Source organism: Onychostruthus taczanowskii, unplaced genomic scaffold (assembly GCF_017590055.1).
Source record: "Onychostruthus taczanowskii isolate IOZ18803 unplaced genomic scaffold, ASM1759005v1 scaffold74, whole genome shotgun sequence".
NCBI lineage: Eukaryota > Metazoa > Chordata > Aves > Passeriformes > Passeridae > Onychostruthus > Onychostruthus taczanowskii.
In genome coordinates this window covers 2,157,552-2,173,354 of record NW_024505229.1, presented here as the reverse complement: position 1 = coordinate 2,173,354, position 15,803 = coordinate 2,157,552, and the positions used below count along the sequence as shown (strand labels likewise).

Here is a 15,803-nt window from a genome sequence, read left to right as displayed (position 1 = left end):
TGGGACCTGACCAAGATATGGCTGGGATGGGACTGGGACATGGCTGGGAAGGAACAGGCACACAGCTGGGATGGGAGCACGACACAGCTGGGATGGGACCTGACTGGGACAGGGCTGGGATGGCAGCAGGAGATGGCTGGGATGGGAGAGGACATGGCTGGGGTAGGACCAGGACACAGCTGAGGTGTCACAAACCCACGCACGCCACATCCTGGGCTGAATATTCCACAGCTAAAATAATTGCATGGATGGTTTCCAAACAGCAGGGGAATATGCTGTTCTCTATTCTATTCTATTCTAATTATTCTCCTCTCTAACAGTGTTTTATTCTAGTCTATAATTCTCTTATCATTCTATTATTCTATTCTATTCTATTCTCATCTTATATTGCAAACAGCAGGGGAATATGCTGTTCTCTATTCTATTCTATTCTAATTATTCTCCTCTCTAACAGTGTTTTATTCTAGTCTATAATTCTCTTATCATTCTATTATTCTATTATATTCTCATTATCTTATATTGTAATTCTTTTCTAATCTAATTACCTTATATTCAGTTCTCTGTTCTATTCTAATCTAGTCTCTTTTTCACTGGACTTCAGGAATTTTATGTATTTATATCATGTTAAAATTCAGAATATATAATTATATTTTTAAGTTTTTATAATTCGTAGTATCCCTTATACATTATATATGAATATAATTACTTTAATATATTTATTATTTCAATAATTTATCTTATTTTGATATTTGGGGGGGTTGATTTTTTTTTTAATACTCTTTTTTTAGAGCAAATTTTTGTTGCAAAAGTGGTTCCTACAAGTCACCCTGATGGTTTCCCACACTTTAAATCCACCTTGAACTCCTTCCTGACACCAAACTGGGATGAGCCTCGTTGCATTTTCGGCTGCCATGGCCCAACCACTTCCCACTCCTCTGCAAACCACCCGGGCAATTTCAGCAGAAAAATCATTACAAACTGTTATATTTTTATATAACAGTTATAAATCATTATAAGTTGTTATAAAGCATTATAAATTCATGCTTTACTGCATCACAAGAACCACCCCCATTGTGGAAACCCATCTGTGACATCCCAGTCCTCAGACTGGGAGTGGCTTTGCCCGCAGCATCCTCACAGCAGCGGCAATTCCCACAGGAAATTAAACCATTAAAAATAAATATATAAAAAATCCGTAGTCTTTTCCCTTCCATCCACAAGGAAACCCAATCTCCTGCAAATCTGGGGCTCTGTGTGGGGTGGGGTTTGATCAGAGCAGTGGGGCCGGATCCGTGTCCTGCTCCTCACTCCCCAGGTGACACCTTGGGGTTTTGGCTTTCTATTTTCTTTCTTTTTTTTTCATCTTGTAGGTCTGAGTTTCATATAAGGGCATGGTAAAGTGTGGGTTTTCAAATTAGGGGATGGTAAGCTCTCTTCATAGAGTAGGTAGACACAACAATTCCTTCTACCCAAGGACAGCAGATCCAAATCTCAGGCCCAAGAGCACAAACAACGTGGACTGAAGAGAGAAAAACAAGAAGGATGGGACTGCATGGGCTGGGGCTGTAAATGGACAATTAACTCCAATATGCTAATGGACCAAAACTTACAAAAATGTGAGATCTTGTGACCAAGCCCTCTTTTGCTTCCACCTTGGAGCCATCTGGGCAGAGCCAAAGCCTGTCACCCTGCTCTTCTAAAGTTCTTCTAAGCCTTCTGATGTTTACATTTTTGTCATGGAGTCTCTCACGCACTTTTCATGTAAATAATGATTGTTTTGCATTCCTTTCTGGAGGAGGAGAGGACTAATGGGCTCTTGATTTGACCAGTGTGGTTTGAGAGGTAGCAATTTCATCCTCCAATCCATGGTCACTTTTGGAATCCTATAAATATCGAGGCCTGGAAATAAACGCGCTTTTTTTCCTTGGACATCTCAGCGTGTGAGTGTCGTTCATTTTGTGTCGTATTGTGACAAAAGCCATGGCTCTGGTAGTGCCAGGCCCTTCAGTAAATATCCTTTCATTCCCCTTCACTCTGTCTGGCCCCTGTTCCAGCTGTCCCAGGCACCGCGGGGACGGGGCGTCTCCCGATCCCGGAGCTCGGAGGGGCTGGGATGCCGTGGGGGCTCCGTGTCCCGGGCACAGCCTGGCACCAGCGGGGTCACCTTGTCCTGTTTGCACCCCTGGCACAGCCTGGCACCAGCGCCAGGCCCGCGGGGTCACCTTGTGCTGTTTGCGCGCCGGGGTCAGAGATAACGGGGGTCACTCACGTCAGCAGCCACAGGGCCCCTCCGTGCCAGCCCGGGGGGCACTCCTGCAAACAGAGCTCCCACTGCTCTCTGCAATGCCTTGGGTGCCAGGCTGAAAAGCCAAAATGATGCCTCCAGCTCTGGGGTCTGCAGCATCACGGCGTGCAGCTGCCGGAGCAATTCCAGGGGAGGCCACGGGGATGTTCCCAAGGTCGGAGCTCTCTGCTCTGGAGCCAGGCTGGGAGAGTTGGGGGTGTTCACCTGGAGAGGAGAATTCACAGAATTTACAGAATGCCCAGGTTGGAAGAGACCCTAAAGATTATTGAGTCCAACCCAGCCCAAACACCTCAACCAAACCCTGGCACCCAGTGCCACATGCAGGGAAGGCTCCAGGGAGAGCTCAGAGCCCCTTCCAGTGCCTAAAGGAGCTCCAGGAGAGCTGCAGAGGGACTGGGGACAAGGGATGGAGGGACAGGACACAAGGAATGGCTCCCACTGCCAGAGGGCAGGGACAGATGGGATATTGGGAAGGAATTGTTCCCTGTGAGGGTGGGCAGACCCTGGCACAGGGTGCCCAGAGCAGCTGGGGCTGCCCCTGGATCCCTGGCAGTGCCCAAAGCCAGGCTGGACAGGGCTTGGAGCACCTGGGACAGTGGAAGGTGACCCTGGCAGGGGCTGGCACTGGATGAGCTTTAAGGTCCCTTCCAACACAAATTATCCTGGAATTCTGGATCCATGCCCACAGCCAGGCAGTGCCTGGTCCGAATGAAGGATTTGGGGCCTAAAGGATGGAGAGTTTGGATTTGGGATCTAGTGGGGAGCATGGGGTCCCCAGGAGCGGATCACGGGTGGCATTAGGGGACAGTTCCCCCCTGCCAGGGTACGTGTGGCTCGTGTGTGCTGTGTCCTTCGGTCCCTGGGTGTCACCTGCCTTGGCTGGGTGCCCAAAGCAGGGGAGGGGGCAGCTCCCGCTGGTCCCGGCTGCTCTTGGCACTGCAGGTGGGGTGGGCAGGGGCTTTATAAACCAGAGGGAACTGGCCCTGGCTATCCTGGCACGATGTGGTTCCTTGTGCTCCTCTGTGCTGCCTCTGCCCTCTGCCAGGGTGTCACCAGGTGAGCCACAGCAGCATCACTGCCAGGGCCACAGGGAAAAGTGAGGGGGAAATGAGCATTTGGGGGCTTTTCATGGCTTTGGGAGCACAGGTGAGGTCTGAGGCTGCAGAAAGCTGCTCCGGGGGTGCAGAGAATGAGGGTGTACCTGGTTTCTAGGGTTGTTTGGGGATTTTTGAGGAAATCCCCGCCTCAATCCTGCTGTTGGATCAGAGCATTGGAGGTGTCAAAGACTGTTTGCTGGAGCTGCAGGCAGCAAAATTCCATCTCACCCTTCTTTTTCCTTTGTTGCTTGTGCCAGGCTGCCCTTGGAAAGGGGGAAGAAGCTGAGAGATGTCCTCAGGGAGAAGGATTTGCTGCACCAGTTCTTCCAGCATCACCACTACGACATCGGCACCAAATTCCCACACGCTTTTCCCAACGGAACCGGGCTGGCAACTGAGCCCCTGCTGAATGCCCTCGACGTGAGTATGGGCTCCAATCCCAGGGACACAGCCCTGGCAGGGTTTGTGGGATGTCCATCCTTCTGTCCAAACCCAAATCCTTCATACCAAAGCCTTCAACTCACATCCTTCACCCCTCCTTGCCCACGGTGGTGGCTCTGAATAGAGAAATATCCCCCAGGAGCTCTGCTGGAAGCAGGGATTCTCCATGAAGCAGGGGACCAAGCCTGGGGAAGCTCCAGGTTTGGTTTCATGCCTCCAAATCCATCCCTGGCCTGGCAGGTGGAATACTATGGGACCATCTCCATCGGCACCCCCCCGCAGGAATTCAGCGTGGTCTTCGACACCGGCTCCTCCGACCTCTGGGTCCCCTCCGTGTCCTGCCCCAGCCTGGCTTGCCGTGAGTAGGAGCCAGGCCCAGCTGCACGTCCTGGCTTTGTAAGGGCTCCACCGAGCCCAAAAATTGGGGTGACATTGCCAGAGAGAGGGGGTCACCCAGCTGGGCCCATGGCAGCTGTGCAATGAGCTGCAGTGATGAATATTTGGGGTGTAGGGGCTGCTCAGCGCTGCATTCCTCAGGTGATGTGATTACTGCTTGGTGCCTCAGTTTCCCCATCTGCCCAAGGGACATGGGAATGCCTGTGGCTGCTGGAGGAGGGGAAGGATGAGCAGCAGATGCTCACAGCTGAATTATTCCTGAAGGCAGGATAACAAACAGCAATTCAGCAGGGCTCCTCCTCCCACACCTCCCTTAGGCTTGGCCTTGCCCGAAGGTTTAATTCTGCATTTTTCCACTTATCTAGAAACCCACCGGGTGTTTGACCCCTCTCAGTCCTCCACCTACAAGAGCACAGGGCTGAGCCTGTCCATCCACTACGGCACGGGCGAGATGGAGGGCATCGTGGGCTCCGACACCGTCACCGTGAGTGTCCCCAAGGCACGGCTGGGGCTCTGGGGACATCCCACCTGCAGGAGGGATGGGGGTAGGACAGTTGGGATGGACAGAGACGAGAGATCTCTGGAGCCAGGTCTTGGAATTTGTGGTTTATTGCAAAGGGTGTGGGTGCAGGGGCCCTGCTGGGAGCTGCAGCCACAGCTCGGAGCAGGCCCCAAAGAGGGAGAGAGGTAAAGAGAGTGAGTGGTAAAGAGAAAGAAGGCAAAAGCGTGGTAAAGAGGATGAGAGAGAGAGAGAGTGAAGAATAAAAGCAAGGGGGAAAGAGAGGTAAAGAGAGTGGAGTTCCCGTTACAATAGAATAAATCTTTTTCTGTGCTGAATATTCTAATTTTCACTAGCCAATCTAGTATAAGATACAGATCCTACAGCATTTACATACAGCCTATAAGAATCATTACATTAGCATAAAGTGTTACATTTTAAACCCTAAAAACTACTCTTTGGGCCCCTTCTGCCAAGCTAGTAGGGTCTGCTCTGACCCTTGGACCTGTCTGGAAGCAGAGGGTATTGTCTAATCAAAAGGGGATTACCTTCAGCTGGCCAGACCATGGGTTTCCAGTTGTTCAGTAACTGAGGCTTGGGATCTCAAAGCTTGCTTCCATTTCAATCTCCCTTATAGTTTCCACATTCTCAAAATCTTTTGCCAGGCAATCATATTGATAAGGCTTTCCTGTTTCATCACCCCCTAAAGCTGTTTGTTAACCAGGGAACCCAAGCAGGACAAGGTGTCCTGTGGTGAGTTATTCTGGAGCCATGGGATCAACACCAGGATGACATCTCCCAGCTGCCAATGAACATCTCACTGTTCAAGTGAGATCTGGTGAGATAAGCTGGGTTTGTGACTGACAGACACTCTAAAAGCCACACCAAACTTCCACAAAGCAGAAATCTTCTGCACATTTTCCTGGAAATGTCTGGGGTTTCTCCTGTGGCTGGGGATGTCACTTCAGGGATTAATGAAGGAATCTGTGCACATTATAATTGTTTTGGTGGCAAGTTACATCTGACTCTTAATCAATCCTATTCCTTTTGCCAGCTTTAACTCAGCTACCTTGCACTGTTTACGTTGTGCTGTAACCTACTTGCAGTTCTTTAGTTTTATCCTGTGTAGTAATTCTGATGGAGATCTTTCACTCGTTATCTTTTGTCTGTTCATTTTCCTACTAAGTATCTCGTCTTTTATGAGATGCATGTGATTTGCCATCATTAAAAGTTGTGGGACGAGGCTGCAGAATTCAAAGCCTTGTTAGTCTGAGGTGACATTGGCTCCAGCAGCCTCCAGACCTCTGTCTCTGAGGAGGGGCTCAGAAATCCAGGGGCTCTCTCAGCCCCTCCTACCTCGGTTTTTGGGCTTCTTTAATAACCTTTGTCTGAAGCTCCTGCTCCACCTGCAGCAGGGGATCCTGATTAACCCCAGAATCCCAGTGCCTGCTGCAGGTGTCACCTCCCTGTCCCCAGGTGGCCTCTCTGGTGGACACCAACCAGCTCTTCGGCCTGAGCACCGCCGAGCCCGGCCAGTTCTTCGTCGACGTCCAATTCGATGGCATCCTGGGCCTGGGATACCCAAACCTGGCTGCTGATGGCATCACGCCTGTCTTTGACAACCTGGTGAACCAGAGCTTGCTGCAGGAGAACCTCTTCTCTGTCTACCTGGCCCGGTGAGCCCCGGGGGCTTGCGGGGCTGGGGAAGGGGGGATGCACCTCAGGCACGGTGTGCTGCTGGCTCCGGCTCCTCCCTTGTCACTGCTGCCATCAGATGCTGTGTCTGTGTCACCATGTGCCAGGGCTGGGGGCCACTAGCCTCTCCAGAGGGTTTATGGCTCGCTGGGAAACAGTTCCCAGGCACGTGGCTGCTGGTTCCAAAGGCCCTGGCCCCTGTGCTGAGGTGAGGAGGGGGGGACGTGACACAATCAGTGTCCCACCCTTGGGACACACAGCTCTGCACTGAACCATGTGGCATTCATATTTTCTGGAAAATCCCTGCACCCAGGATTTTTTTTTCCTGGGAAGCTGAGAAGCCTCAGAGAAAAAGGAAAACAATAATTATCTGATTTGCTTCTCCTGTGTTTTGCTCCTTTGGAAGATGTTTGGAGATTGTTTATCCAACAAGTGATTGTTTCATTGAATTTCTGCTGTGAGTTGTTTTGACTCAATGGCCAATTGGGGCCAAACTGTGTCAGACTCTGCAGAGAGAGTAATGAGTTTCATTATTATCTTTTTAGCATTCTGTAAGTATCCTTTCTGTATTCTTTAGTATAGCATAGTTTAGTATTCTTAATATAACATAGTATCATAAAATAATAAATCAGCCTTCTGAGAACATGGAGTCAGATTCATCATTCCTTCCTGCCACGAGGGTCCCTGCAAATACAATGGAACCACATGGCAGACCTCCCTTGTTTTTCTTTCCTGCATCATCCAGGGAGGCAGCAGGGAGTGTGGTCATCTTCGGGGGCATCGATGAGTCCTATTTCACTGGCCCCATCCACTGGATCCCTGTATCTTACCAGGGCTACTGGCAGATCTCCATGGACAGGTGACAAACCAGCTCTGTTGCTCTCTGGTCACCTCAAAGCATTGCTTCTAAAGAGACACTGGGCCCATCAGCACCAGAGGCTTCCACTGACATCCCCACCCCAGGGCTGAGGGATGCAGGGGGATAAGGGGACACACTCTGTAGTACTTGGGTAACTGCCACCCAAAAGGAGGATGCTTTGTGCCTGGGGCACAGCCTAGTTCCTGTCCTGTGATTTAGGGGATGTTTTTGGTGCTGAGGAGGGCAAAATCATGGGTCAAAACCTCCTTTGTTGGGCTGGAGTGGGTCCCAGCTGCTGGGGTGTGTTCAGTGCCCACATCTGCAATGGTGGCTGCTGGCTCTGCAGCTCCAGACAGGAAAAGGCTCACAGGCAGCACTTGGGGTTACCCAGCTTTAACTCTTACAAAAGAAGTTAAAAACCATCTCCAAGGCCCGATGGTTATTTCACAGCCCCTGTTGGTCTCTCCCCACAGCATCATTGTGAACAGCCAGGAGGTCGCATGCGCTGGCGGCTGCCAGGCCATCATCGACACCGGCACTTCCCTCCTGGCCGGGCCACCCTCGGGCACCAGGAGCATCCAGAGCGCAGTTGGGGCCAGGCAGGGCGAGTATGGAGAGGTGAGAGCTCGCCCTGCTGGCCATGGAGGCAGCTGGCCCAGCAGAGCCCAGCCAAGGCTGCTGCCACGCATGGGGAAACTGCCCCGTGCTCACAGCAACCCCGGCAGAGACACCTGGGGCTCTCTGGTTTATGTCAGTGGGACAGAGAATCACAGGATGTCCTGAGCTGAAGGGACCCACCAGGACCATCCAGTCCAACCCTGCCCTGCACAGACACCTCAAATCCCACCCTGGGCATCCCTGGCAGCGCTGTCCAAACTCTCCTGGAGCTCTGGCAGCCTTGGGGCCGTGCCCATTCCCTGGGGAGCCTGGGCAGTGCCAGCACCCTCTGGGGGAAGAACCTTTCCCTGAGATCCAGCCTGACCTGCCCTCACACAGCCCCAGGTGTTCCCTGGGTCCTGTCCCCGTCACAGAGGTTGGAGCTGCCTCGGGCGGACATTGAAGGCCCCAGTGAGGTCTCCCCTCACTCCTCACCCTCTGAACATGTTTCCCTGCTGAGAGCCCTTCCCTCTGCCCCCTGCAGCACAGTGTGAACTGCAGCTCCATCCCTGCCATGCCCGATGTCATCTTTGTCATCGACGGGGTCCAGTACCCCGTGTCTGCCTCGGCCTACACCGAGCAGGTAGGTGGGAACCAGCTGCTCCTGGCTGCAGGAGCCCCTCTCGAGGTCCTTCTGCTCTCTCTGGTGGCTCTGGTCACCTTGGCTTCTCCCATTCCCTTGGGAGATGCATGGCCATGGGCCTCCAGGGCAGTGCAAGGAGAGATTGCAGCCCGCATTTCCCCAATTTCCTTCTCGTGATCAAATGCAGCATAACCAAGAATCGTGCATGAGCAGCTTCCAGGACACCTCTGGGGACCTCTGGATCTTGGGAGACGTCTTCATCAGGGTGTACTACAGCATCTTTGACCGGGCCAACAACCGCGTTGGGCTGGCCAAGGCTGTTTAGATCCGCCACAATGGGAGTGGGGCTGGGGTTCTGTCCACAGCCAGGCCCCAGCCGTGGGTTTTGGCACAAATAAAGAGTTGGTGGCTCTGAGCTGGTGGCTGTGTGTGTTTCTGACGGAATGGCAGGAGGCAGGAAGGAGCTGCTTTGAGGGGGCCAAGGACCCTTTGGTCACCACAGCTCTGCTGAGGCCCTTGGGAGCTATGATCGCTGCAGGGCTGAGGGGTGGAAGCCAAGATGGGCTCTGTTATTTGGACTACTACAAGTGGGGGATTCTGGATCCCCCAAATTTCCACCCCAGGCACAAACCACCCCAGAGCAGATCCCTGTAGACCCAAAACCACGTCCCACCAGTTCCTGTCCTGCTAGCTCCCCATCCCTGGGCACAGGGCTTGTTCCCACTTTCCCTGCAAGGTGTCTGACAGCCCAAAGCCATCCCAGGCAGGGAGTCTCCCAGGAGGATATGGCTCAGCTGGAGATTTCCCTTGGACCACCCAAGAGGGCAGGAAAAGGCTTTCACCCAGTGCCTGCCGTGGTGAGGCTTGTACAGAAGCACAGAACCTGCACAATGCTGTTTTTTGAAGCAAATTACCTCCTCCAACCCTATTAAAAATGGAGGCTGCCTCTTTCCCCAGGAGCAGCTGCAGTGGAATTGCTCAGCAGGAAGCCAGGAGGGAGATCCAAGTCCCTGCTGTGTCTTCATTTCTGCAGGGACAAGGGACAAGGGACTCCTTGCTTTATTTATTGGTAAAGGAGGCTCCACCACTGGTGGGGCCTGGAGATTCCAAACCCAGCAGGAACAGGGATGTGGAGGGGGAGATCCAGGTGATTGAGGTTAAATTATTGTCTTCTTGCACTGTGTAAAAACTGAGCTGGCTGTAGAGGAGGATGTGATGTGGGATGGTGGGAGTGGGATTTACCCCCCACATCCCTGGGATTCTTAGCCCAGCTGGTGGGAATCTCTTGTGTCCAAGCACAAGAGTGACCCAACCCCGGATTTTGGGCACATGGGACTTGCCCTCAGCTCTGTCACAGGAGTTTTCTCATTACTATTGATGCCTCCGGTTTTGGCTTTTCTATTTTTCAGATTCTGTGCTTTTTTAGTGTGTGGGTCTGGGCTTCACATTAGGGGACAGTGAGCTCTCTGCACAGAGCAGGGAGACAAAACAATTCCTTCTCTAGCTGGGGACCAAGGACAGCTGATCCAGATCTCAGCCCAAGAGCACAAACACCGTGGGCTGGAGAGAGAAAAACAAGAAGGATGGGAGTGCAGGGGCTGAGCTGGAATTGGACAATTAACTCCAATCTGCAAATGGAGCAGAGCTGATCACAGTGAGAGACCCCGTGAGCGCTCCTGCATTTTGGGACCATTTTGGTTCATTTGGGTGCAGCCCTGGCTGGGCTCTTGTTCTGCCCAAGGTGGATCCATGGAGGCCTTTTAATAAATCCCTGCTTTATTCTTTAGCTCTGTCTGGTCTCTGTTCTAGCTCAGCCTGCACAAGGCACCACTATGGCCTAAAGAATAAATGAGGCAGGGGCAGTGGGAACCGCGACTCCGGGATCAGCCGCGCAGGGATCAGCCCTGCCAGGACGGACAAGACCCGGAGGAGCAGCCGGGGGCTGGACCTGCCCTTTCGGAGTGGTGGGAGTGCCGTGTTGGTCTTCATTCCAGGCAGGACCGACCTGGCCGCAACGCCGTGTCTAAATCCAGCCGTTCCTAAATCCTCCTCCTGCACTGGTGCTGAGAATTCCCGTCTAAGGCATTCCTCCACGGGAGCATCCCCCTGACCGGGGCAGCCCTTCCCGCAGCCGTGTTCGCATTCCAATAAAGGAATAAACCAAGGAAAAGCTTCCAAGCGCGGGTTGGAGAGCGGGGAGCGAGCCGGGGCTGCCCGTGGCAGGCAAATGCCGATCCTGGAGTGCCATCTCGTGGCTCCAACCCTGAGATCCTGGGCGCTCCATCCTGGGAGTGTCCTTGGTTGGACGGGGCTCGGAGCAACCTGGGACAGTGGAAGGTGTCCCTGCCCACGGTGTGGGTGGGACTGGGGGAGCTTTAATGTCCCTTCCAACCCAAACCAGTCTGGGATTCTCAGGAATTTCAGCCCAAAGGAGGGAGTCACTCCTACCTGCAAATATTTCACACCTGGCCACAGGTTTTGTCTTGCTCCAAGGCTAAAACATGGCCAGGACACCTTTCTGATAGAGCAAAGGTTGTTCTTGTCTTCTTTTAGATTTCTTGAGGCAGTAAAAAAATTGAAGAGGGAATTCATCCTGTGTGCAGAAGGACACGACAGACTGGCTCATTAGGGCTTGACTCTGGAACAGGACAGTTACTGAGGGCTTTGTATGGATTTCATTCAGCTTTGTGCTTTGGGCCTGTGTTTGGGAAGGGGCAAAGCTGCAGGTTGTGCAGGAAAAGGGGGTTTCTTGCAGGTTTTCATCAGTGTTGACACTGGGAACTCGTAGCCTAGTTTTCCTTTTTTTTTTTTGGAAAATTGGAAATAGGTTGATGTGTCTGGAGAGGTTTAATGCCTCTGATCCCTTTCCCATGGCAACCATCAGAAATTCCCCTTGGATCTGGCCTCCCACAATGGTGTGAGCCAATCTGCAGAGTTTGTCCTCATCTCACAGAGCTGGAGAGCTGCAATTATTTGTTTTCCAGAGCAGCTGTGCCTGCCCCTTCCCTGGAAGTGTCCAAGGCTGGACAGGGCTTGAAGCAATCCAGGATAGGTGAAGGTGTCCCTGCCTTGTGGAATGAGGTGAGCTCTAAGGTCCCTTCCAACCCAAACCATTCTGGGATTCTGTATTGCCCCATGTCTCAACCCTCCCACACGCAATTCCCAGCTGGAATTGTGTTGTCATGGAGCAGCACAAAGCCAGGAACAAAAAACTTGGGCCCAAATAAACAATATTTTCTGCATACCAGATTTTGAAGCATTTATTCTTTTATTTGAGGATAGTTTACAAGTTTGTAAGAATAAGGTTTTCTGTCCATCCATCCATCCATCCATCCATCCATCCATCCATCCATCCATCCCAGCACCATTACAGTCCATGTTTGCAGGAGGAGTGGAAATGTGCTCATGGCTGATCAGGCTGACTATTTCCCAGCCCAAACCTTCCCATCAGAGTTTTTCATGGTGATTTCCCAAGGAAAAACCACCAAAAGTGCTTCCAATTAGAGAGGCTGGGAGAGAATTTGGGGAGGGGAGCAATAAAAATACAAAAGATTTGGAAAAAAATCAAGTTTTCTAGAAGAAAAGGAGAAAGAACCTGCTATGAAATAAAAATAGTGATGTGAAAGAGCTGCTGGATGGAACTGAGGGGTGAAAAGAGAGGAGTTGGTTTGAGTGCTGTTCCCAGCTGTTCCCAGCTGTGCCTCCTCCAGCTGTGCCCAGCTGTGCGTTCTCCAAGCGTCCCCACAGAACCTGGACACAGTGGGAAGGAGATTAAATAGCTCTGACAGTTCCTCCTGTGTGAGATGATGGCGTGAGGGCTGCAAGGGAGGGGAAAGGGATGATGCAGGGATGGGAAAAACACAGCAGAGAGAGCAGGTGGTAGGGGGGATTTGTCCCAGGGGGAAAAGGGATTGTACCGGTCAAGTCTCAGATCCATCTCCCGGGGTGCAAAACACCTCTTTGCAGAAAGACAGGGCACTGAATCCCCTAAACCCAAAATAAAAACCCCCTACCACCAGGGCTGTGGGATTTCTGCTGCAGAGAAAATGCCAGCAAGCCCAAACCCATGTTTTCCAGCAGGGCAGGAGCAATAAATCCAATCCCTGTTCCACCGCTGCTTTCTGAATGAAATTGCAAACCAGGGATGCTGGCACATTGTGTGATGATCACGGGGATCTGTCAGGAGATGAGACATCTGTGCAGCAGGTGTGGGACATCAGCGTGGATGAGACACTGCACGAGAAGCTGGGATTTTAATGGAGGCAGAACATTAAAAAAAAAAAAAAAGTCGAGTGAAACAGTGAAGTGGGAACAAAATGTTTTTGTCAAAAACCTGCTGGCATTGGAGAGAATGGCAAAATGAGCTGTTGCTGGCTGCTCCCATCCAATGTGCCACTGGAAATTTGCATTTTGAGGAAAGCAGAAGTGCCTTGTTACATCAGGGAGAAGAGCTGTCAGAAAATGTTGGCTCTCATTGCTCTGTGCCCCTTTTGCAGCACCAGAAGTGACAATAAAAGCTACAAGGTCAGAGTGGCTCATCCCCAGGGTTGTTTGTAGACCAGAAAACAAGCATTTGTTGCAGGAGAAATCCCATTCCCTCTCTCAGAGCTCAGTTTTCCAGCAGAAACCCCGGTGGGCTTTGAGCTGCAGTGCCCTGGGCCTTTGGGGTGGCTGTGCCACCGTGTCTGGTCAACAACCCCAAATCCCCCCCTGCTGCCTGGGGTCCATCCGTGACTGCCCACCCTGATGTGCCATCAGAATTAATGAGTCAGGCAGACCAGGGAACTCATCCAGCTAAAAATACCCCTTCTCATTTCTTTTTGCCAGCTTATTTTTTCAGTCAGAGCTGTAGCGGGTCTGGGAATTTGTCAGAACCCCAGATCTGAAGTAGTGGGTGGGAAGGAACTATTTAAACCATTTAAATCTGTTTTCATAAGCAAAGCAGGGAGCTGGACCCACCTTCATCCCTGGAAAGCCAAGCATTTCATGTCATTTTGCCCTTTTTCCTCTCCAGTAAATGGGGAAATCTCTGTATGTTGGGGAATTCCACTCTGACGCCAGGGAGTGTGGAAGAAGAGAGAAGACAAATGTCAAGCAGATGAGCATCAAATAAAAAACACCAGACTGATGGGCAGGGCAGAGAGATAAGAAAGATGGTATTTATTTGAACAGCCACAGGAAATCAGAGATTGAAAAATGTCTAGAAAAAAAAAAAAAATAAAGCAGCAGCATGTTATTTAAAAAAAAAAAAAAAATCAGAGCATGCAGATGTTGGATATGTTTTCCAGCCAATCCCACCTGACTGTGCCCAGTCCCTCAGGGCCTCAACCATCATTTTTTGGCCTTGTCTCGAGGGTAACCCCCATTGGTCTTATTGAGTGACTCCATGCTGCCGTTGCCCGTGGCCACGCTGGCCAGCAGCCGCTCCACCTCCCCTGGCAGCATCTGCTTCTCCTCGTTCTCCGTCTCCCGGTGGTAGAAATAGTTGAAGTTGGAGACGATGACGGGCACGGGGAGGGCGATGGTCAGCACCCCCGCGATGGCGCACAGAGTCCCCACGATCTTCCCGCCCAGCGTGGTGGGACACATGTCCCCGTAGCCCACGGTGGTCATGGTGACCACGGCCCACCAGAAACCGTCGGGAATGCTGGAGAAATGGGACTGCGGCTCATCGACTTCCGCGAAGTAAACGGCGCTGGAGAAGAGGATGACGCCGATGAAGAGGAAGAAGATGAGCAAGCCCAGCTCCCTCATGCTGGCCTTGAGGGTCTGCCCCAGGATCTGCAGCCCCTTGGAGTGCCGGGAGAGCTTGAAGATGCGGAAGACCCTGACGAGGCGGATGATCCGCAGAATGGCCAAGGACATGTTCTGCTGCCCGTTGAGTTCGCTCTGCTGGATCAGCTCGGTGGTGAGCGTCACGAAGTAGGGGATGATGGACACAATGTCGATGATGTTCATGATGTTCCTGAAGAACTCGGTCTTGCTGGGGCACACGATGAACCGGACAAAGAGCTCAAAGGAGAACCAGACAATGCAGGCGGTCTCTACGACGAAGAAAGGGTCCGTGAAGGTGCTGTGGGACAGCAAGGTGTCTGTCACGTTCTTAGAAAGCTCCTGGGTGGACCTGAACTCCCTCTCCTCCCGGAACTCTGGCAGGGTCTCCATGCAGAAGATGATGATGGAGATGACAATGACCAGGACGGAGACCAAAGCTACGCCTCTGGCTGCACTGGAACTTTCAGGGTACTCAAAGAGCAGCCAGAACTGCCTGTGAAAGTCATTGGTTGGTAAGAGGGTCTCAGGATCCTTGATGAACCCTTCATCCTCCCGGAACTGGTCCATGGCTTCATCACCCAGCTCATAGAAGGTGATTTCATCAGCAAAGACATCGATGGGGACATTGGCTGGGCGCCGTATTTTCCCCCCAGACTGGTAATAGTACAGGATCCCATCAAAACTGGGCCTGTTCCTGTCAAAGAAATATTCATTCCTCATGGAGTCGAAGTAACGCATCCTCTTTTCTGGGTCCCCAAGCAAGGTCTCAGGGAACTGGTCGAGGGTCTTGAGCCGTGTCTCAAACCTCAGCCCAGCAATGTTGATGATGACTCGTTGGTCCCCCTCATCCATGCCCACCCTCTCCCCCACCAGGTGGTCGCTGAACTCGGCGGAGAACCTGGAGAAGATGGTCTCATTGTTGGCGTTCTCGCTGTTGATGAGGATCCGCAGGTTGGACAGGAGGTTGGCGCAGCTGGGGTGGCCCTTCCGTGACTGCCCCGCGGGACTGAGGTCGTTGGAGTAGCAGGGATCCTCCACGATCTGATCAGCGTTGTCAAAACTGACTAGTGCCACCTCCATCTCCTTCCAACTGGCCACGTCCATCATACGCTAATCAGCTCAGCAGCAGAAATCCCCGCGGCCGATGCCGGCTGCCCGCGCCTTCCCCACGCTAGGAGGATCTGCAAGGGACAGGGACACAGAGCTGAACTGTGCATGTGCAGGGTGAAACAAATGAGGCCACACCATCCTGTTCTGTTTTTTAATGGAAGCATTAGTGCCGTTGAGTAGCAAAATGACTTCCAGCAAGTCACTCCTCTTTGGATCCTGCACGCCCTTTTGGCACGGCTTTGCCATTGTTAACTCTTCCCAAACCACCTATAGAACCCAAGGATGAAAGGTCAGGAAGCAGCAGAGGATGGGGGGTGAATCCAGGTGTCCCACCCAGCCTCTCCCCAGTGATCCCAGAGCAAGGGCTCGTTTCATTTATTTCCAGG

The 15,803-nt window shown here is 52.1% G+C and overlaps 2 protein-coding genes across 2 annotated transcripts; one reads left to right on the top strand and one right to left on the bottom strand.

The window, feature by feature from the left end:
* Nucleotides 1-3,305: 3,305 nt before the first annotated feature.
* On the top strand, nucleotides 3,306-8,857 carry LOC121345619 (embryonic pepsinogen-like). Its single transcript, XM_041422706.1, has 9 exons — nucleotides 3,306-3,361; nucleotides 3,660-3,822; nucleotides 4,084-4,201; nucleotides 4,605-4,723; nucleotides 6,215-6,414; nucleotides 7,179-7,292; nucleotides 7,766-7,910; nucleotides 8,434-8,532; nucleotides 8,720-8,857. The coding sequence occupies exons 1-9, from the start codon at nucleotides 3,306-3,308 to the stop codon at nucleotides 8,855-8,857; spliced, it is 1,152 nt and encodes a 383-aa protein (XP_041278640.1).
* Nucleotides 8,858-13,671: 4,814 nt separating this feature from the next.
* On the bottom strand, nucleotides 13,672-15,496 carry KCNA10 (potassium voltage-gated channel subfamily A member 10). Its single transcript, XM_041422693.1, has one exon. It carries the CDS (start codon nucleotides 15,412-15,414, stop codon nucleotides 13,864-13,866), a length of 1,551 nt encoding a protein of 516 aa, XP_041278627.1. The 5' UTR covers nucleotides 15,415-15,496; the 3' UTR covers nucleotides 13,672-13,863.
* Nucleotides 15,497-15,803: the final 307 nt, after the last annotated feature.

Bases quoted from the DNA above. Each gene is read 5' to 3' on its own strand.
- KCNA10 (XM_041422693.1), bottom strand. From the start codon at position 15,414: ATGATGGACGTGGCCAGTTGGAAGGAGATGGAGGTGGCACTAGTCAGT.
- LOC121345619 (XM_041422706.1), top strand. From the start codon at position 3,306: ATGTGGTTCCTTGTGCTCCTCTGTGCTGCCTCTGCCCTCTGCCAGGGT. The intron at 7,293-7,765 runs GTGACAAACCAG...CTCTCCCCACAG, and splicing joins TGGCAGATCTCCATGGACAG to CATCATTGTGAACAGCCAGG. The intron at 7,911-8,433 runs GTGAGAGCTCGC...TGCCCCCTGCAG, and splicing joins GGCAGGGCGAGTATGGAGAG to CACAGTGTGAACTGCAGCTC.